The sequence below is a fragment of the Acinonyx jubatus genome, chromosome A3, assembly GCF_027475565.1.
Source record: "Acinonyx jubatus isolate Ajub_Pintada_27869175 chromosome A3, VMU_Ajub_asm_v1.0, whole genome shotgun sequence".
NCBI lineage: Eukaryota > Metazoa > Chordata > Mammalia > Carnivora > Felidae > Acinonyx > Acinonyx jubatus.
The window spans coordinates 30,882,314-30,905,853 of record NC_069388.1 but is presented as its reverse complement, the minus strand read 5'-3'; the positions used below and the strand labels follow the sequence as shown (position 1 = coordinate 30,905,853).

The window sequence follows — 23,540 nt, the reverse complement described above, 5'->3', positions numbered from 1 at the left end:
ACAGATGCAACAACCAAGAAAATCACTCACCATCTTTGCAACAGGTGCAGCTGTGGCGGCCACTCCAGTCTCTGCACTGTGGACAGGCTGGCTCTTGTGCCCACCCAATTCTGTCTCAGCTGACAGTTGAGGTTTGATGAATAAACTCTAACACCTCAGTAATCTGGCATTAAGGAGAAATCTGCGAATCCACAGTGAAACTTCTCAATAACCAAAATGTACCTACTTCATCAACAAAAAATGGCTTTTTATGTTCAGGATTGTAAATCTTCTACCCAAAGATTATTATGCACTTCTGCAATGAGGACACTTATTTAACAGGGCATCATTCTAGGTTTCCTTCTCTAAAAAAAAAAAAAAAAAAAAAATTCAGCTGAGTAAATTTTAAAGCTCTCATTGGCTTTTTTGAATGATTCTTGAATAGGGCGGCATCCCTCTAGAAGACAGAAAGGAGCTCTGACAAGCTGTACAAAATGAAAGACTTTTATAGGCAGAAGGGAGTAGGAATAAGGAAGTCATGCTAGGCCCAAGCAGATTGGTTACTGTGAGATCGTTTTCCTTTAGGGGACAACAGGGGTCTATAAGGCAGGTTACCTAACCGGTGCTATCAGATGACTTCTGACTGGTTTAAGATTCCATTTCTGCGAGAGCCAAAACTAAGTTTCAGTTTGGTGATGTAATGCTTAGCGAAAGTGACTCCATTTTTGGGCCAGCTATGTTGTTTTCAACACCTGAAATCTCTACTGTTCTTCTGGCTGGGCAGGACTCAGGGGCTAGTGAATAAAGATGCCGCCTGCCCCAATAGTACAGACCCCGTGCTTCATGCTTAAGTTTGAATCACAGAGTATCCTCCCTCATTATCAGGCCACTGGCTAGCTGCAGACCTGTCTTGAGAGTGTTTCCAAGCTGCCTCTCTCCCAGAGAACTCTATCACGGATGGAGAACTCAGATGGCCCAGGTTCTTAGAACTAGGCCTGACCTGAGAATGGACACAGGGCGTGAGTAATTCACAGCTCAAGAGGGTCCTCAGGCTCAGTGCCCAATCAAGGACTTCTAGGCATGCGCTGTTAGACACCAGCCCCTGCTGCTCTCAGAGCATTTACTCCAAGAGGTTGTGGCTGGGAGCAAAAAATCTCTCAATCAGAAAGGCTTGAGAATGACAGGACCACATGACACTTAGGCCCTGCAGGTAGGTTTCCTGCAGCCTGAGGGAGACATGGGGTGAGAAGAATTATCTGTCTGTAGGCTTCTACACAGAGAGAAGGAAATGCAGGTCAGCACAGTGCTTTGTGGCAGGTGACAGGGAGGAGCTGTCTACACCCAGTCCAATTCATCTGTCATACCTGCATGCTATCTATACACCAGCAGAGTTTCATTCTATTAGGGGGAGGCAGAGGATGAATGCCATGACAGCCTCCAAACCACACAACCTCCAAAACAGTGAGCAAATGTATACCATTCATATTCACAAAAACATTTGCGGTACTTAAGAATACTGGAATTCACTAAGGCTACATTAATAATGAATATCAATCCTGTAAACACAAGTAAGAGGGAGTGATAAACTAGACAAAAACAAAAAGGCTGCAACCGACTTTCCAAAGAAACAAGTCTATCTCAAGAAGAGATCTCAGAGGCATGGGGAAAGGGGGAACCAGTATACGCTGTGTGATCTTAGAAGAAATAACGTCACCTTCTGGGCCTCAGCTTTTTCACCTATAAGAAAGAAACAATTCTTGTCTCAGGGGTATTGGGGAGATAAAATAAGGTAGGTGTTTTTCAGACTGTGGATTGAAACTTACTGGGTCTTAAAATCAGTTCAGTGGATCACAACTAGCAAAAAATAAAATCAAATATGGCGCCAGAAGTCAAGCTACTCCTGAAAGGGGTACACGTCATGTTAACATAATGTGGCACTTCAGTATTAGAAATAAATCCTGACATGCCAATATTTTCTTTTTGCTCTACAACAACTCTAGTCACTAGGCTCAACAAATTCTTCCTGCAACCAGAGCCCTGGTTCTCACTGCCTGGCCAGCTGCTAATCTTCACAGCTGACTTAACACCACTCCACCTTCTGACAACCATATGTGCTAGGGACAGCTAAGTCTGACAGCAACCAAGGAGCTTATGACCAAGTCGGCAGGAGAGCTGTGCCCTCAAGCTTTCTTCTCCCAGGGACAGTCAGTTTTGCCTCCCTGCCGGGAACATCATGACAGATCAACATGCCTTTACTGAATCTCATGGGACCTGCACAAATCTAAGACAAGGAGTCCAACTCCAGAGACTTTCTTTGCTGATGAGACAGCACCTACCCAGAATTTGAACAATCTCCATAGGAGACTGGAGAAGGAAGGAAGATGAAGAAATGGGGTGCAGGAATAGAGAGGGTGACACAGAGGAGCTGGGGCTGAGGTGGCCATGAGGAGATGAGGGCTCTATGCCACGTGTGCTTCACATTGCTGTAGCCTCGAGCCTCCTTGCAGCCTTCAGGGCCTGTGCTGAGATGCCCCTGCTTCCAGCATGCAGGCCCCAAGGAACTCTGGGGCCACTGCCCCCACTTCCTCTCTCCAAGACTGTTGCAGAGTGAAGCAAGTACTCTCCCACCCCCATGGGGCCCTGTTGGCCAACGCTGAGACACTCACAGGTCTTCCTGTGTTAGGGCCAATTTGGCCAAACCATGGAAGAAAATGACTGGGGAGACCAGGAGGCCAGGAAGGCAGAATGGCAAAACAAAGTGCATGGAACTCAGATTCAGCCTCCCTGGGTTCAAATTCTCACTTGAATTTCAGGCCTTTTAGCTCATCCCTGTAAAATCAGAGTCAATACTTTTTTTTTTTTTTTAAGTTTATTTATTTATTTTGAGAGAGGGAGAGAGAGTGCGTGTGTGTGAGCAGGGGAGGGGCAGAGAGAGTGGGAGAGAGAGAGTCCCAAGCAGGCTCCACACTGTCAGTACAGAGCCGGACGCAGGGCTTGATTCCACGAACTGTGAGATCATGACCTGAGCCGAAATCAAGAATCAGACACTTAACCAACTGAGCCACCCAGGCATCCTGCAACCAATACTTATAATCCAGAAAGCCTGCCTTTAGATATACATACAAGCGGCCAGCTGGTCACTGCATGATCAGTCAGGCCGTGTAATAACATCACAGCCCTACTGAACAGCGCCCCCTGGCCCTCAAATACCTGCCAGGTGATCACTGCACCATGTCTATGAAAAACAAATCATCATTGTAAAAAAAAAATCCTTTAGGAACAATATCACTTTAGCTCTTTCAGCTCCCTTAACTATTAAAAAAAAAACTCTTATAATACGGCCATGCCAACAGAAAAAAATCAGGAGACAATTTGCCAAATACAAATAACCTGTATACTTATTTAACCTCACTAATAATCAATGACATAAAAAAGAAAATGGCCATAGAAGCCATCTTCTCACATCAGAGTGAATAAATAGATAAAGAGAATATTCACTGTGAACGAGGCTTGGAGAAAACCAGTACACTCACATAGGGCTCACACAAATATAAATTAGTACCACCTTTCTGAAAGGCAATTTGGAAAGATGTATTAAGAGCCTTTAAATGATTCACATCTCCTCTGATCTAGCCATTCCTTGATGAGAAATATATCCAAAATGAGTATCTGGAGAAATGTATCATTTACATGAGGATGTGCATCACACCATTATAAGAAGAAACAATTTATATGATCTACTTAACAAAAATAGGGAAAAACACCAAGCAGCCATAGAAAAAAGATTAGCAGGACGTGATAAAAATGTTAGCAGCAGCTACATTCTGGGTAGTAAAATTAAAGGTAATTTAAATTTTTTAATATTTTCTCATCACCTCCACATTTTCCACCAAACAAGTATTGCTTCCATAATTTAAAAAAAGTACTAAATGGATACATCTAAGCCTCTCAATTCCTCTGTGCTGACATCTCTACTGGCTTCCCCCTAAACTCTCTGGTCTGGCCCTCAAGGCCTTCCCATTGGGACCCCTGACTCATTCTTGGTGCATCTTTCCAGACACATTCCTGCTCCTCCAGCTCAAATGTCACCACCCCACAAGACTTTCCTCCGCCCCCGCCCAGGCAGTGCTGAACACTTCAGAATGATGAGCAAGCCCTAGAATCCCACACGGATGACCATAGGAGGCAACATGAGATTCTTCAAAAGTAACCAAAACAACCAGCCCCCGAGGTCAGCTTCCACAACCACATCACCTATACTGAACTCATCAAAGCTAAGAGAGATCTGTGACGAATGAAGATGGACATCCCAGGCCAAATTTCCCTGGAAAAAGGGGGAGCCCTGAAAAATCTCAAACCATCCTGGTTTCCCATCCCCTTTTTGGTCCCCTGGACACTAAAAGTCTTTGTTTTCAACTTCAAATAGTGGCTCATTCTCGTACTTTGGACATTTTTTTAAATCTTATTAATACAGTATTTATTTGTCTTTCTTCTGTCAAACCCTGAGCCAACCACTTTCCACAGGCTGCCTGGGGAGGTATAGGAAAAGGAACATACAGGGCAGATGAGACTCAGGAAAAAGATCTATGGGAGGTGGAGACAGCTACTTCACATGGCAAAGGAGGTGAGAAAGCCCACCATCAGGAAAAAGAGCCCCATGGCCTCCAAGAAGGCAAAACCCAGGACGACACAGAAGAAGAGCTGTTGCTTCAGAGAAGGGTTCCTGACATAACCAACGATGGAAATACCAAACACTGTCCCAATTCCAGCCCCAGAGCCAGCCACCCCTCCCGCGGCAGCCCCAGCCCCAATGAACTTGGCTGCTGTGTGGACGTCCCTTGAAATGGCACTGGTTTGGAAGCTGTGGCTGGGAATAAGTAAGGCATGGGACTGCCAAAGCTGCTAAGGCTCTCAACTTTCAGTGGTTTTAACACCGCTGCTCAACAGCTGAGAAGTGCTCCTGACAAAGAAGGGGTGGAGACAAACTCTGCCCAGGTGTACATTTTCAGGGGACGAGGGGCTGTGGCAGGAGAGCTGTGCCCAGTGCAGAGCAGACAGAGAGCTCCTATTTTAGATACTTTAAGACCAATGAGAAATGTAAGAGTCGTGTTAGAATGCCAAACCCAACACTCCAGATAATTCTTCCTGAGATCCAGGAAACAGGATGTCTAACCATTTCTCCTAGGACTCAAGCAGGACCCTCAAGCAGAAGGATGAGATGCCACCTGTCTGATAAAAAGCCTCTAGGAAAGGCGAATTCTCTGGAAGAAATGGCCCTTTGTCAGAAGTGCTCAAAATAGCTACTCTGCCATGGCGTGTTTTCAGCAGACCACTGTGTGAAAACTGAAAATTCTCTGTACAGAGAACTCTATGGAACAGACAGAAGATAGAAATGGCAACTGTTCTGGAAAACTGAGAGTCTGGCTGACATCCCTGTAAGAAAACAAAGCCCATGTGGCTCTTGTTCACCCAACACTATAGGAGATGACAGACATCAGTCTCAACACGGCACAGAGCAGATTGTAGTGGGAGATTCTATTTAAACTAGCCAGGGAAGAAGGTCCTTGGGCTTCTACAACTACCCTCATACTCAAAGTAGGATGGGACACTATACACCTACAGTGGAAGGGAACAGAAAAGATTCATGATTTATGCCTTCGGAGGTAAGCCCCTGGAAAAAACTGGCTACAGGCAATCAGAATGCAGGCTGGCTCGTCAGTCCCCCTGAGCCTGCTTACACATGCGACATAATGGGACCCCTTCTCAACTGATTATTTTTCCACCAATGACCTCTTATTTAGAAGACTATTATTATTTTGAAGACTGAACTTATTAGTAACTGATTCATTTCTCCAAAGAAAACTGCCATGTCGCACTAAGACCCTAACCATGGCATGCTTGTTAGGCCCTTCAGGTAGCAAGACAGCCCTGCCAGGATTTCCAGCAATTGACTGTTCCAACATCTAAGGAACATACATTTCCGCTGCATTGGTGGAAAGAGGCTACATGTGCGATAATCATTTTTATCTGAAACCATCTTGTTAAAGCAGCACCACCACTGGCTATCTTGAACAGGTACAATTTCTTAAGAATTAAGATCATCATTTTAGGGGCACCTGGCTGGCTCAGTCGGTAGAGCATGCAACTCTTGATCTGGGGTCGTGAGGTCAAGCCTCACGCTGAGGATAGAGATAACTTAAAAAAAGAACAAGAAGATTGTCATTTTAGGTAACATTTACTGCTCTGCCCTATAGAGAGATCACAAGATATGAATTAGAGGAGGGGTATGAAACTGAGAGCCTGTTTTTTTTTTCTCTACCTTTAGAAAAACGTTGCTGGACATAGTTGGGAACTACTGGGATGCAGGGAGTTTTCTGGATATTACTCTTGTTTGCCAGACATTTATGGGCCACTCACCAATAGATCCCCAAGGCCTGTGCCTGGATGGTTCTCCCACTAAGCAGCAGGCAGCTCCTTGTGCTTGATCCCCTGGCCCTTCTTTCCCATTCCCACACCTGTGAAACAGCCCCTCTTTTCTCCTTGCCTGGCTGTCAGTGAGTCGGCTGTCTACCACCCCCAGAGGAGACCCTGAGCCCCAAAACTGGACTTTTCTACTCTCTACCTTCGTCTTCCCACAGCTTTGCTTCTTCGCTGCTATGCAGAATGCCTGCCAATTTTTCATAGGCATCTTCAGGCCCATGGAAGTGCTCACAGTTCTCCGTTTGTCCCAACATCCATTCCCCTTCCCTTCCATCGTAATAGGAACCCCCAGGTTTAGTCAAGCACACAACCACCAAGAGGGAGCATTTCCCAGCTTCCCTTGCAGCCAGACAAGGACATGTGAGAGTTCTGGCCAATGGGATAGACGCAGAAATAGTGCATTTCCTAGAAAGAGTCCTTACAGGAAAGGACTCTCTCCTTCCCTTCTTCCTCTTGGAATATGAAAGTGATGGCTGCAATTCCAGCAGCCATCCTGTACCAGGGGATGGAAGTCACCCGACTCATGATGGTAAACAGCAAGATGAGAAGAAGCCTGAATCCTTGACACTGTGAAGCTGCTGGAATGCCCCCCTCCAGACTTCTTTTGTGTGAGGAAGAAGTGTATCTATACTTCTGTCTTGTTTAAGCCACTGTCATTTTTGGTTTTCAGTCACATGTAGCTTAACAGGGCAGCAACTACTTTTTGGTACAGAAGCCAGAGACTTTCTGGTAATGCTTAAAGAAATAGGTTATAAACACACACAGTACTGGTTATTTCATAAGATAATAGAAGCTAATAAATATTATAAGAGTTTAACAAAATCCATTAAATGGGCCACGTATAAAGCTTTTATATTTGTATACATGTATACAAGTTTGCAGTTCAGAAAAATTTAGGCCCCATCACCTTCTGAGATACCATCTTCCATGAAAGGATTTTTGGACCACTGTGGGAAACAATGGTGGCAAGGTAAAACCTTGTCTACTACTCATTCTACTTGATCTACTTGAAAAGCTGTGTTTCTTTTTTCTCAAAAACTTGTTCTTTCAGGATCTGGTAGCACACCTCTCTCCTGACTCTTCCTTGGTCCCCTGCCCAGTCTCATCTCCTCCACCAGCCAACTCCAGTCAAACACAGGCCCTTCCTAGGGTTGCTCGTCAGCTCTTGCCCTTCTTAATGTCAAGAGCAGAAGCCCGGAATTCACAGGTGTCATCAGTCAAGAGCAACCATTTTTATCCTTCGCCCCGAACACAGAACAACAAAGGGTTGCAACAGCCTGCTTCTAATGTAAGATCAACTCAGTCTCTCAAAACTGAAAACTTCCTGTTGGTAAAAGCAGACAGAGCACATGCCTTTTGACCTCAATATCCCACTGAAATGAATGTCATTAAGCACAGTAAGGAATAAAACCATGGCCTTTTAGGCAGAAATAGTAGGGGACTGGGACCATCCATGGATGTGAGATTTTAACAAATTTCTGGATAACAAAGTAGACTGAAGAACTAAGATGGAGGAAATGAAACAAAGTGTAGACAACAGTATACACTTCGGAAGGCTGCAGAGAAAGTAGAACCCCTCTGCCCTCCACCACCCTGGAGGGTTCTGGATTGAGATCTGACATATGGGATGGTGGATGGCACTTAGGAGGTCCCACTCCCTAACCACTCAACCTAAAATGAAGTCTATCGCGCAACAGGCCCCATCTAAGCACAACAGAGTCTCAGACAAATTCCCAGTCTGGAGAGAGGTGAGCCAAGACATTGCTATGTGTCTTCCTCATCCTCTCCTTGTCCAAATGGGAAAACTTATTTGGATTATCCTGCCTCCTTCCTCCTGTCCCAACTGTCCTTGAAGAAGAGAGGGATGGAAGATAACTTTCAGTTCGTAGTCACCAGACCCAGTAAGACCACTGGACATCAAATGGTGACACGGGACTCTGGGCTGCATAGAAGGACTAGCAACTGGATGGGCTTGGTGCCGCCTGCCTTGGGAGGGAGTGAGGTGTTCTGCAGGCCGGAAGAAGAGACTGTATTAAGTAAGCACACCCTGCGAACCCTCCCCAGTTCGTGTTTGCCTGGGAACATAGGCACAGATTGTTAATATGCAAACTTCAAACAATGCACATGATCTTCAACATGAGGTTTTCAGTCAATGTTTATGTAAGAAACAAATGTATATTTATGTCTGAAAAATCCATTTGGCATTTAAAAAAATATTTTTAATGTTTATTTATTCTTGAGAGAGAGAGAGAGAGCGCGCACAAGCAGGAGAGGGGCAGAGAGAGAGAGAGGGAGACACAGAATCCAAAGGAGGCTCCAGGCTCTGAGCTGTCAGCACAGAGCCGAACGTGGGGCTCAAACCCACGAACTGCAAGATCATGACCTGAGCTGAAGTAGGAAGCTTAACTGACTGAGCCACCCAGGTGCCCCGATTTTGCATTTTTAACAAAACAATGCATGGGGAAATTTTCAAGTTACATTCCAAATAACACTGGGAGGAGGTCAGAATCATTAGATAAATTTCAAGTCATTAGTCAAAATTCAAAAGGAATGTACAGTCTCCAGAATTACTGGAATTTTGAGAGTCGCACTGGCAACATATGCTTTGTGAATATATAAGAGGTTTTCCTTTAGGAAAAAAAAATGACATGATGTCTTACAGCATCATACAAAGAAATTTTTAATGTAACAACCAGGAACGTAATGTAGCTACATTCTGTAGTTTTTTCATCCTAAACCACGGTCCACAAGAAGATGAAAGCTGGCCAGTTTAGGAAGCTCTGCTACAACACCAGGCAAAGGTGAGTGGGTTGCCCAGTTTGACCATCCACCTAATAATGGATCCTGTCATTAGGGTGACCATATAACATATCCTCCAAACTGGGACACTGGAGGGCAAAGGAGAATGTCACCCACCTCATCTACATCCATTAGCAAAGACTGCTTCAATCCTTCTCTTCCTTGGTGAGTAATAATGCAGTTCATTAAAGCTGCAGTTCTTGATTTTTTTTTTGCTTTTTTTTAATTCTCAAGACCTCTTTACACTCTTAATTACTGAGGACCTCAATAGTTCTCTATGTAGGTTATATGCATCAATATTTGCCATTATTGGAAATTAAAACAGAAATCCCTAAAATACAAGAATACACCAATGTGGCAGTTCCTAAAAATATTAAACACAGAATTACAGTATGATCCGGCAATTCCACTTTGGGGTCTCTGCCCAAAATAACTGAAAGCAGAGATCCCAACAGATACTTGTACACCCATGTTTATGGCAGCATTATTCCCAATTTGGGTGGTTTGCAGGCTGGGGTTACTACCAAGAACACTGCTTTCAATATTCTAGAACTTATCTTTCAGTGAACATTATATACAGATTTCTACCAGGTAATCACCTAGGATCTATCCTAGGTCGTAAGATTTGTGTATAAAATAGGCATTAGTAAGTATCTGCCAAACAGTTTCCCAGAGTAATTGTACCAGTTTATACTATCCCAAACAGTATATGAACTCCACGTACGTGCCGTCCCTTAGTATTTTCAGTCTTCTTAATCCCAGCCATACTGGTGGGTGTGCAGTGGAAATCTCATTGTGGCTAATGATGTTGAGCACATTTTCATATATTTATTGACCGTCTAAAGAGCCTTTTTAAAACTGAGTTGTCTTTTTTACATGTTCATTTTGTTGAAATTATTTATGTAGATTATGGATATGAGTCTTGTGTCAAGTATTTTTTTTATAAATATCTTCTCATCTGTAGACTTCCTTTTCATTTAGCTTAATAAACAGAAGTTCTTAACTTTAAGGTATCTCTATTTATAGATTGTTTCTTTTATAGTTAGTGTTTTCATTAGGGACTTTTAAATATCACTATACCATTATCATACCTATAAAAATTCATAATTCCTTTATATTAAATCTCCAATATTCAAATTTACACAAAATTTTCAATTCTTTTCTTTTCATAGCAGTTTCATTAAATCAGGATCCAAATGAGGTCCAGAAATCATTAACATGCCCTAAGTCTTCTAATCTGTAGGTTTTATCATATCTATTGCTCACACACACACACACACACACCCTTTTCTTAAGTGGGTCAAGATGTCTCTTGCCATGTATTTTTTAAAGTAACCAGGTCATTTGTCCAGTGGTGTTTTTCAACGTGTTCTCCTGTCCTTTGAATTTCCTGTCAACTAGCACTTAGAACTAAAGTCTTGATCAGGCTCAGGTATGATTTTTGGACAAGATTCCTCCATCAGTAGTACTGTGTACTTCCATCAGGAGATCCACAATGTCTGGCTGTCTCTGTCATGGTAGCAGCATTGATGGTTATGGTCTCATTCTATCAATTCAATGGGGAGTTGAATATATTAATATTCTATAACTCCTTTTCCATTTACTTATCCAATAAAAAGAAACTTTTTTTTTTTAATGCTTATTTTTGAGAGAGAGAGCACGCGCCAACAGGGAAGGGGCACAGAGAGAGGAAGACAGAATCTGAAGCAGGCTCCAGGCTCTGAGCTGTCAGCACAGAGCCTGACACAGGGCTTCAACTCACAAAGCAATGAGATCATGACCTGAGCCAAGTCTGAGGCTTAACTGAGCCACCCGGGCCGGGGGGGGGGGGGGGGGGGGGGGGGGGGCTGTAAAGAGAAACTTCTAATCAACTATTTGGTTACTCTAAGGTACAGTTCCTATGGGAAAAGCATGATAATGCCTCAAACCCCATTCTAAGCCCCATTATCCAGATGAGAAAACTGAGGCAAATTATTGGGGGAGCCAAGTTATAAACCAAGCAGTCCAACTAGGAGTCAGTGCTTATAATCACTAGGCTATAATGCCTCTTCTAAGATCAGGAAACAAATACTCCATATGTCTCTGTGGGAGAGGAGAGACCACAGAGATAGACACTCTCATGAAGTTAGGGTGCTACAAATTTACTGCAGGAAGGAAACATATTAATTGTGTCAAAAGCTTAGACAACGTACATCCCTTTTTGAATCAGCAGTTCTAAACATAGAACTTATCTAAGTGCAGAAAGGGTTTTATGCAAGTGCAGAAAGGGTTTTTTGTGTTGTTTTGTTTTAACAAGGGTACTTCCTGCAGCATGCTTACAATAGCAAAAACACTTAAAACAACTTAAGAGCCTGACTGGTTCGATAAGTTAAGGTACAGCCACACAATGAAATGACACATGGCCAAAGAAAGGACACTGGTTCATTGTTTAAAGACTTGAACAATGTTTACAGCATATTCTTAAGTAAAACGGAGTTATAAAACAGTAGTATATATAATACAGGAAGGTGCAATGTGTATAAAAAGAAAGGCTATACACCAAAACACCAACAGTGGTTGGTTATCTCTGAATGGCAGGCTGAAGGTGATTTCTTTTCTTTTTGGTGCTTCTACAATGAACATCTTTTATTTCCATCTGTTTCTTTCATAATGAGAAAAAGTTTGATATATTGTTTACAAAGAACTTAATGAACCTTAACGATGTGGGAAAATGCTTCTGACAGCATAAAAAAGGAAGCTATCAGATCATACATGGTAACTACAATTACAGACATGTGTAGCAACATGCATTTGAACAATGGTTGTTTCTCTGCATTACAGGATTACAGATGGATTTTGTTCTCCTATGTATACATTTCTGTGATTTCTACAATAAATATATGCCTGGTAAAGTATTGAGATGGAGAAGATCCAAAATGGATTTTGAGAAAATAAGATTTAAATAGGTAGAGTGTAGAGAAAGAGCACAATTCAGGGGTTGGAGACAGCAAGAGCCAAGACTGATACCACAGGGTCACCAAGCAAGAGGAGGGACCAGTTAAGAGAGAAGGCTATGGGGGCGCCTGGGTGGCGCAGTCGGTTAAGCGTCCGACTTCAGCCAGGTCACGATCTCGCGGTCCGGGAGTTCGAGCCCCGCGTCGGGCTCTGGGCTGATGGCTCAGAGCCTGGAGCCTGTTTCCGATTCTGTGTCTCCCTCTCTCTCTGCCCCTCCCCCGTTCATGCTCTGTCTCTCTCTGTCCCAAAAATAAATAAACGTTGAAAAAAAAATTAAAAAAAAAAAAAAAAGAGAGAAGGCTATGAAGGACCAAGTTTAAGAGATCTGAAAAAGGGGCCAGAATTCTTTTTCCCCCTGTAATTTACAGGATGGTTTCAGAGCTGTCAGAGGACAGAAAGGACAGATGGACTAGAACCGACCATGCAAATTCTGAAAGAACGGAGCTCAATTAGAAGGGTTCACAATACTGCTGAACTATGTGAAATACACAAGAGCAACAGGTAAGGAATCTGGGTAACACCTGGGTAGAACCTGTGACCTAGATGCGGTGAGGGAGCAGAGACACTAGGACCAACGGATTTTAAGCTGGAGCAACTCAGAGATAGGATTCTACTTGCACAGGAGACAGAAAGAGGCTCAATGTCTAGAACAAGACAAGTCAGATTTGAGATAGTCACTGATTAAGGGATATGCACTGGGGAATGTCCTCCAAGCCACTGGAACCACCAGGACTAGCAGGACACATTGTGGGGAGGAGGCTCTGAGAATCACCCACTAAGGAATCTGGGGTCAATGACAGAGATCCTCTCAACATCAGAGACCCAGGAGCAGAGAGCATTGTCAGGAAATCCTAGTCTCAAGGGCTCTTTCAAAAACACAGCGGAGTCTCCAGAGAAGCCCCAGGCTGGCCCTGTGGTGACCCTAATACAAAGGACATCCGACTTTGGAAAGACCTCTCAGGTCCCGCACCAACAGCAGGCATTCAGGAGCCCCACAACCTGGCTCGAGAGGCTGCCTCTGCGGAGAACTGGGTAGGGGCGAAGCTGCAAGTCACAGTGTACCCTTTGCACCTTTTGAATTCTGAACCATGCACTGTCCAGTCAAAATGACACAATAAGGTCTTGAAAAGGTCACTCAACTGAATGGGCCCTATGCCATCCCCACTGCTGGGGCAAACAGCAGAAGAACAAAGATCAGGGACCAGCAGGGCGAGCTGCCTAGTGGAACCAGCCTACCATCACTGGCACTGCACCACCACGCGACAAGGCTTGGAAGGCAAGCACTCTACCCAATGTCGGGAACAAATTCGTATTTTTCCAAAAAGACCCTGGCAAAAATACCAGTCAAGAGTCAGGGTCTCTATGTCTCTTTCACAAACCAGAGGCAGTACAGCGCATGAAAGGCCATGCTTTCTCACACCCAGCAGCCTCCAGCACCAGTCAGGAAAGTCAGGGAGGCTGTCAGAGCACAGGGAACAAGAAGCTGTGTGCAGGACAGTTACTCTGCAAGTCTGCAAACAAGTTCAACATACTCCACCTGGGTGGATCCGAGAACGGATGGAAGGGCGCACAAATCAGAAACACAGTAGCCCCTAGTCTGCAGTTTTGCCTTCCGAGGTCCCAGTTACCCCCAATCAACCAGGGTCTGGAAGCAGGCGATCCTCCTGAGGTATCGTCAAAAGGTCAACAGTAGCCAACTGCCAAGTCACAGTGCCTACATCATTCACCTCACTGCGCCTCATCACGTTGACATTTTATCATCTCACATTGTCACAAGAAGGGCAAGTACAGAACAGTATTTTGAGAGAAAGAACACACGTAACTTTTATTATAGTACACGGCTATAATTATTCTATTTTAACACTGTTGTTAATCTCTTACTGCACCTAATGTACAAATTAAGCTTTAGCATAGGTATGTACGTATAGTAAAAAACACAGTATATACAGGGTTCGGTGAGATCTGTAGTTGTGGGCATCCACTAGGGTCCTGAAACACGTCCCCTGCAGATGGGGGGTGGGGGGCTACTGTATTGATGCTCACATTCTTTCAAACAGTTTAAAGGAGGATCATTTGCAACCTTTTGCAACTGTGAAATTAGTTACAAGATTCATTTAGGGGCAAAGTTAGATTTCTCCAAATATTTGGAGCCCAAACCGGTATAAAATCCTGAACATTTTCTTCACGAACACAGACACCAGCCCTCCTCCCTCTGAGACAACAAAGACTGAACACAGCAGACCCTGGATTCAGGGGATGTTCTAAGGAGAAGGTATGTTGAATACTGAGTGACTGATTACTGCTGGAACAGACAGTTCCGATACTATGAGTCATCATCCGGAAAGCAGGCTCATAGACAGCTCAGAGGGAGAAGCCCGCACCACGCCGGGAGCTCCTTCCAAGGATACCCAAATGGCTCCCCCAAAGGATGGGCTTCAAAATCTAGAAATCACCAGTCATCCAATAACGGGGAAAACTAGGCCTAATCAACTTTTTCTGCCAATTTTTTTCCCTCAGAATCTCCACATTTGAGAATTTTCATACATATATATACATATACACACACACATTGAAAAATGTTGCTATTTTTCTGATTTTTATAGCCACAAAAGAAAAACAGGTGATATCTGGGCATGTTTTATATCAAAGCCAATCTGTATTGGAGCTTTTAAAGTCTGTAAATTAAGTCTATACCTGTGAAGGCAGCATATGCAACATGAGAAAAAAACAGAAATTAGAAAACCTTTATACTAGGACCCATTCTGCCTTTAACGAGCAGGGTGCTCTTCAGCAAGTAAACCCCCTGGGATGTGGTATCCTCTTGTATAAAATAATGACCCCTAAGATCCTTCTAGTTCTAACACCCAATGAGAATAATTTAAACTTTTTAAAAGATATAAATTCTTCTAATGAAATATCACAAATGTGTGCAAACACAAAACATTTCAAACAAAATTAGCTATTTTTTTTTAATGTTTATTTTTGAGAGAGAGAGACAGAGTGTGAGTGGGGGAGGAGCAGAGAGAGAGACAGAGTGTGAGTGGGGAAGGAGCAGTGAGAGAATCCAAAGCAGGGTTGAGGATCTGAGCTGTCAGCACAGAGCCCGACTTGGGGCTCGAACCCACCAATGGTGAGATCATGACCTGAGCCGAAGTCAGACGCTTAACCGACTGAGCCACCCAGGCGCCCCCAAAATTAGCTTTTTGAACAAAAAAAGATTTTAAGTAAATTTCTACACCAAGAGTAGGGCTCAAACTTAACAACTCTGAGATCAAGAGTCACACGCTCTACCTACTGAGCCAGCTAAGTGCCTCAAAATTAGCTTTTTAAAAAAATTAATATTGAGTAGTCATAAAATGGGAGGTAATTGAGCTTTTAAAATTACGGTTTGATCAACATAAATAAGAAACTTAAAATGGCAGGTTATATGACAAATCTTGCACCTTCTCTCCCTGTTTAAGAGCCATAGTCAAGGGGCACCTTGGTGGCTTAGTCAGTTAAGTGTCTGACTTCGGCTCAGGTCGTGATCTCACGGCTTGTGAGTTCGAGCCCCGCATTGGGCTCTGTGCTGACAGCTCAGAGCCTGGAACCTGCTTAGGTTCTGTGTCTCCTTCCCTCTCTGCCCCTCCCCCACTTGTGCTCTCTGTCTCTCTCAGAAATGAACATAAAAAAAAACAAAAAAAGAAGAACCATAGTTAAAGTTTACTGATTTTTCAATACCAAAGTATTTCTCAATGTTAAAAAAAAAAAAGTTGAAATACAGCATTTCTCCTACATCTGTAGTTTTATAGCTCTTAAAATAAGATGTTATTTCAGTAGTTCACTCTTAAAAATCAAAAAAACAGGGGAGCCTGCATGCCAGCTAAGCATCTGACTCTTGATTTTGTTCAGGTCATGATCTCACAGTTTGTAGGATCGAGCCCAGTATCAGGAACTGTGCTGACAACACAGAGCCTGCTTGGGATTCTCTCTCTGTCCCTCTCTCTGACCCTCCTTCCTTCACCCCCACCCCTACTCAAGGGCGCTTGCGTGCTCTCTCTCTCAAAATAAACAAACATTTTTTTAAAAATCAGAAAAACATTTTTAATTACTAACCACTGTCCTAAAACATATTATAGTTAGTGCAGTAAAGGAAAGATAATTGCATATAGCGATGCTGCTTCTACAGCCTGTGTTTCTGAGCACTGAAAAATTCAGCAAGAAAATCAAGTCAAAAGATAGGTCAAGGAAGGCCAAGCCCTATCTGTAACACTTTCCTTAAAAAGTGATGAACAGGGAAAGACTACTCCAAAAACTCATAACTTGATGATTTAATTATCTTACAAGAGTGGAAGGTGAAGATTATTTTTTCTATAAAACTGTATTTTAGCCAAAGACAACATTAGCTAACCCATTATCACAATGTGACAATTCCTGCCCTACCCTACGTAACATGCATATTCATTTAATCCACAGGAATATCCTATGAAGCACATACTAATTTTATCACCCCCATTTTAGGAATGGACAAACTGAGGTGTTTATACAAATGCCTTGCTCAGAGTTACCCTGCTGTGCTCAAAGTGGCACAGCCCCTTTCCAAATGATGTCACTATTTCCTCCCCATTCTGGTTTCATCCATCAAAGGAAGCTTTGAAACAAGTAAAGCTCTAATTTAAGTAGCACTCTAGCACCTAAATACAGCAGCCTTCACTCTAACCTTCAAAACAAAGTCTCCTGAAATGTCAACCCAAACATAAATTTTAAGATGCCAATCTTTTGGCCCACGTTTCATCCTTTTCTTTTCTAACCTCCATTGGAAAAACGTGGTTGGGTGGAAAGAGGATCATTCCCAAAGCTTAAATTCCAAGTTTCTTAAATTTGGCAACAATACTGTGCTTTTGGGACTTTAAAATTATAAGCACGGCTCCCAGAGGAAAACATTTCCTTTATTAGCAATTGGCTTTGAAAATTCCATTCTAGGATGCTAAATATAACAAAATACCTTCTGACTTCTAATAAACACATTCTCCAGATTATTTTGAAACTAATGATTGCTTATTTACAAAACAATTTTGCCACAACCGTTAAGCAACTGGAACATTTTAAAGAGCCTTTTAAATTTGTTCCAGTTCTTTTAATGAATTGACCTGGTATTATTTTCTGGATTCTTCTACCATGAAATAAGAAAGTCCTCATTTCACAATTCATTTTTTTTAAAGAGATATACTTGTTTTATTACTTCTAATTTTGTTTTAACACAAGAATATCAGCAAAGCCAGAGTCACAGAAATAGGTGTTTCAAACTCTGAAATAGAGTAAATATTATTAAAGACTCTACTATATGCATTCATCAAAGGCAAAGAAAACATTTCACGGTTGTTAAACTGTACCTTTATTATTAAAAATACCATACGTGATAGTTCAGAAATACTGAGCAACTGGTGAGGAGCTGAGTGCCCTGTTCTGGGCTAATGGACTACAATCAATCAGCTTTTAACTGAATGCAGTAGCCTCTGTGATTTAGGAACAAGCACTTAGTGGAGCTCACCACCCCGGGCATTGTCATTGTATAAGTGGCTTAAGTGCAGCTGTGAAAATTTAAGGTATCTTTAGCTGGACAGCTCCTCCTTGTCCTCCCTACCTAAAAACAAGGAAGGAGAAAGTAATTAAGACTCAACCGGCACTTTTTCTCTGGGAGGTGGACCCAAGGAGTTGGGTGGGGAGGCTAAAAACTTTCACCTCACAATCCCAAGGGTCGTGGGTAGGCGGTTTTGTTTTCACCAGTAAGTACGTCTATTACAAATAGCTTTTCAAAAATTGTAGCCCACTGGCTATCATGCCTTCTTTTTATCTCCCTCTCTTCCCACCTTTTAGGCCACAAAGTCCCATTAACATGAGATCTGATCTCTCACCCTTAAACAGGGCTACACACCTACAAACATCTGAATATTCACCAACTAGTACATGCAGGGTAGCACAGAGTTCTTTTAGGCCCAACCAGAACATTTAATGGGAAGATAAAGAGACTTCAAAGTACCGTTTCCCTGCAAGTGACTCCTAAACTTCCACTGAAGCCCTAAATTTTCTCCAAAATTTGCCCTTGGACGATCCACTGTCAAGAACAAAAAACTTGTTTAACACCCTATTATCTTTCACCCAAAACACTGCTCCTAGTGTAACTGCTCTGTTGACACTGTCACCAAATCTTGTGTTTTCTTCCTCCTTCCTGGCGTCTCCCTAATGCCCCTTTCCTCCAGTGACCATGCAAGCAACATACATAAGTGGGTGCTGTAGGCCTGGTGTAGGGCAACAGGGATTGGTGGGAACTGCTGTTCCTCAGCTCCAGCCCCACGTTAATCAGGTGGGAATATGACGGCAGACCCTCCAACTCCCCACACAGGCCCGAAGTTCAGACAGTTGGGAGAAACCTTCTGGTTTTTAAAATAGCACGTCAACCAAAGCAAACATGTGCAGGTCACACACTGGCAACCACCTCCAAGTTAACCAGTGTCTTCGATTCCGGCCCACGCTCCCTCGGTCCATTCTACACACCACTGGCAGATGAATTTACCAAATACACTGCTCCTGAAGCTTGAAATACTACCGCGAAGTCCCAATCCTTAGGCTGTCATTCCACCTCCACAGAACAAACCACTCTCCACCTTCCTCAGCTCCCCTACACAAATCTTGCACTTCAGTCGGAGGTGTCGACTCCCCTCATCCCTCACCCCCCAACCAGCTGCATCCCCACCAAGATGGCCTCTTTTTTTACCTTCCTGCTCTAACCCATCAATGCCCACTCTCGAAGGAAGGAAGATATACGGGGAGTATACCTTCCATCACCTGCTGACGACGTGAGTCAAGAGACTTCTCTGCTTAATTGAAAGCCACGGGATTCAACTTTCAAGAAAGGATTTAAATCTCCTAAGAAGCAAAGCCATGGCCTTGTCTTGATAGCCGCCTCCCTGCCCAAATAACATTTTAAAGGAGAGCAGAGAGCCTCAGACGAACTCAGGGGAGTCTCCTGCCAAAGAAGGCTTTACGGGGTCTTGACGTCTCCACACCAGGAAGGCCTCGGGGAGGTGAGAGAATGGAAGGGGACCCCAACCAACCCTGCGAGGCAGGTGGCCGCGCGCAACCTCCCGCGCGCTCCCTCCTGCGCCCGGGAGATGCCACCCCCCAACCAGATCCCGGGGCCCGGACCTTCCGCCCCCTGATGCGCGCTCCGCCGGGGCCCCCACCCAAAAACCCTGGGCGCTACCCAGGCCCGGGGCCGCCGTGGGCCACGACAAAGGGTCAGAGAACCAGACGACCCCCAACGCGTCCCCCCGCCCCGCGAACCTGCGGGGGACGCCGCTGCCCATCCGCGCCCACTCCGACGCCGCCGCTACCTTGTCCTCTGGCGGTGCGTCCGGTTCGCGGACCGCTCTCTGCCTCAGCTCGGTCATGCTTGGAGACCCCGGCGCGACGCCGCAGCAGGCGAGCAGCGCAGCTGCCGGAGCGGGCAGCTCAGTGCGGGCGCGCGCGGACTCCGCTGGGCCGGCCCCGCCCCGCCTGAGCCGCTTGCAGGACCCACCGCAGCCCTGCCGCCCGCCGTGGAACTCTGCCCCGCCCAGTGCTGCCGCCGCCCTTTCACCCAGGCGAAGCACGGTCAGCTTGCTCCACCACCCGCCTGCTAGCTCCTCTCGAGAGGGCGGCCCTGGAGCGAGCGCGCACGCGCACAGCCGCCATCACGGCCCCAGAGACCCACCAATGGCGCGAATCCGCCAGGGAGGCGGGGCGGTAGGGGCGGGGCCGAGAGGACCGGAGAGGAGCGGAGAGGGGTGCATTGGACTATCAACGTGAGGAGGCGGGAAAAGGCGTGTGTTTCCGAAGGAGACTAGCCAATGGCAGCTCGGGCCTGACCTTGGTCGGCTGGCGCTGGCGCCCAGGATCCTAAAGGTAAATCTGGTAGCCGGGGGTAGAGGTGGGAGCCTTGAGGTTCTTGTCTGGGTGGTGTTTTGCTGATCTTAGCTTCGCGTCCTCTGTAACCGGGGCGCGTCCCTCACACGTATAAGCAGATACTTGTTAGGCCCTGAGTGGAAAGGCCTGCGGAGCCCACCTGTGTAGGAGAGACTTACGTGATAAGGAAGTGAAACCCAAACTTAAGTCGCCTTTGCCTCTCCAAGCTGTCTCTAGTACTTATTGAGTGTTAATTATGCTAGGCACTGAACTAAGTAATCGCCTTATCTATCTCACTTAATCTGCTTGGAAGTGGATATGATTTTCGTTTTACAGAGTTCTTACACGGCTTTTCAAACTTCTGTCTTCTGGACTGTTGAAAGACCTTTTCTTGGACGGGAATGCTGCCTTCTTCGTCCACAGTGGATCCCCGAAGTACCTGACACATCCTTGGTACTTGAATGGATTTAAAAGTTCTCCTAAAGAAAAATGATTTAACCAAGGTCTCAACAGCTAGAAAGTGCCCAGTAGGAATTAGAACATAGATCTATTTGTTACCAAAGTCCACGATAACCATTGTACATACTGCCTGCCTTCCTAAATTCATTCATACCTGTGTGGTTCAAACATTTCTTTCAGCGGTTCCTATTCTCTGCTTTGTAAGTGATGTAAAACAAGTATGAAATGGGATGCCTTCCCATAATTATACTGTAATTTAGCGAGAGAAACTAGCACACGTAGGAGTTGCAATTTCGTATTAGCAATTTTGACCTTAGTTTTGGATGAAGTAGTCAGAATTCTGAGAAAGGCTTGTTTCCTTGATTTGTATAAGTATATTCCCAAGTTCCTGTTAACAGTGCTTGAGAGTGACAGTAAAATAGGCATGGAGGAATACTGAATCCGGGTGTGCTTTTTTTTTTTTTTTTTAAATATTTATTTTTGAGAGACAGCGTGAGCAGGGTAGAGGCAGAGAGAGACACAGAATCTGAAGCGGGCTCCAGGCTCTGAGCTGTCAGCACAGGACCCAACTCGGGGCTCGAGCTCACCAACCACGAGATCATGACCTGAACTGAAGTTGGTTGCTTAACCCACTGAGCCACCCAGGCGCTCCTAGGTGTGCTTTGTTTTCTACCAACAATGTTGCACAAATACTTGGTGGGTTTTTTTTTGGGGGGGGGGGAGGGGGAGAAACAGATCACTCCTTTTAAGCCATACTTTATTTATAGAAAGCTTTGCTTGGGACGCCTGGGTGGCTCAGTCGGTTAAGCATCTGACTTCAGCTCAGGTCATGATTGTCCGACTTCAGCTCAGATCATGATCTCACGGTCCGTGGATTCGAACCCCGCGTCGGGCTCTGTGCTGACAGCTCAGAGCCTGGAGCCTGCTTCAGATTCTGTGTCTCCCTCTCTCTCTGCCCCTCCCCTGCTCATACTCTGTCTCTCTCTGTCTCAAAAAAAATAAATAAAAACATTAAAAAAAAAACTTTGCTTTTGTATTTTGTCTTTTATTATAAAAGTAAATAACATACTAATGGTAATTTTAAAGCTCTTTTAATCTGTTGAGGACTGTGTGACCACCATTTTGACCAATGTCAGTGGTTACTTCATCTAAAGACCAGACACGTATTGAGTAAATTAACCAAGGTTTATTATCTAAAGGATGTAGAAGGATGTCAACACAGAGAGCCAACAAGGTCATCCTCTGAGACAGAAGGTGTTTGTATCCAGATCATTACTGTTAGGGTACTTACATAATTGTGAAAGGTCACAACTGAGAAGTAAGCATCACAGCAGTCCTTCAGGCTCAGCTGTTGCCTTTCAAACCCAGCCTAATATAAAGGAGGCTGGAGAGCTGTGCATACAAATCAGAGTTTCAGAATGGACAGCATGATTACTAGGGTAGATAAGCCCCTACAATTTGGCCTGAACAAACTTCTCAGCCATTCCTCTCAGCCCTGCCAGGCTAACTGAGCTTAGACCAAGTACATTACTGAAATCAGTGCTGTAGAGAACAGGGAACAGGTACTCAGACCTCTGAAAGCCATACTAATAGGCCTTTAGGCAAGCTTTAGGGTCTAGCTCTCTCTCAACTGTAGAAAGAAATTTTTAAAAATCTCCCCTTATCTCCAGCCTGAAGAAAGATTTTGTTCCTTTACATTACCTTACACCTCCTCCTCTATTCCTGATTTTTCTTTTCTAATCCTCATAATAGCTCTTTCCCTAGGGTCATTTCTTCTGGGCTTGTAGCATATCTTGTTTACAGTGACTTTTTTTCATTGCATTCCTTCATTAGTTCCATTATTTTTAGATGTTACTTAGATTAGTTGAGGTAACTAACAAGAGAGTCTTAAACCCCCCGGAATATTCAGGCTGACTGTGAACTCAGTGTAAGTGGACAGCTATTGCTGTAATTATTATTCTACAATAAAAACACCTCCCCCCTTTCTGATATTTGAAAACTACATTGGTACAGCAAGATAATTCTTCAGTTACCTGAAGAATTTTCTTCTATTACATCGGAAGAATTAATAATTCTTTAAACAGTAACTTCTTTTAAAAATTATCAATAAACAAATACAGGCTTTATCTGCTTATCTTGCCCTCCATATCGCCTTTCTAGTTCTTAGCCTGACAAGTGTTTTCAGGGAAACCTTACTCAGTTTAATGAGGCAACATGCAAAATGGAATTACGAGTGCACTCTGCAGAATTGTCAAACTTCTTAAAGCTTCAAAAATGCAAATCCTGCCCTCCCACAAACTTAGTCAAACATTAGACAGTCCGTTTAAACTATAATGTCAGTTTCCTCTCGGCAAATTGTAGGTCTGATTTTTTTCAAGCCAATAGTAGACTATGGAGGTGCTTTAAGCTTTAAGCAAATATTCATCTATTGATCACACATGGTGAGAGACAGTACTACTCAGGCCTCATTACTTATTAGAATTACCTGGAGAGCTTCTAAAAGATACTAATGGAGGGCCCACCCTGGACCAACTAAATAAGAATCTCTGAGATGGAGCCTAGAGGAAATAGGCTTTTTTGTTGTTGTTAAGCTCCCAAGGTGTTTCTAATGGGCAGCTAGAATCGAGAATCACTCATACATGATACCACCTTGTAAAGAAATTTGCCAGAAATTATATAAAATAGTTTACAGCATTTTTCTCTCCCAACATTCATTAACATTTTCTGATCAACAATACATATCTGATGAAGAATGCAGAAAAATAAAATGGAAAATGCAGAAAAATATAATGGAAAACATTACAATCATTTATGGTATCACCAGCCACACATAATTATTGTTATTATTTACATTATTGCATTTTCATTCTATTTTCTGTGCATTTATACCTCGATATAACAATTTT

At 43.9% G+C, this 23,540-nt stretch overlaps 1 protein-coding gene and 1 pseudogene across 1 annotated transcript in view; both read right to left on the bottom strand.

The window, feature by feature from the left end:
- The window catches only part of CDS2 (CDP-diacylglycerol synthase 2), a 56,005-nt gene extending 36,078 nt beyond the window's left edge, over nt 1–19,927 (bottom strand). Inside the window, exon 1 of the mRNA XM_027069619.2 lies at nt 19,626–19,927. Coding sequence (XP_026925420.1) covers nt 19,626–19,682 — 57 coding nt within the window. The 5' untranslated portion in view covers nt 19,683–19,927. The remainder of the gene's footprint in view (nt 1–19,625) is intronic.
- Nucleotides 4,430–11,091, bottom strand: LOC128311147 (ATP synthase F(0) complex subunit C2, mitochondrial-like; annotated as a pseudogene).
- Nucleotides 19,928–23,540: the final 3,613 nt, after the last annotated feature.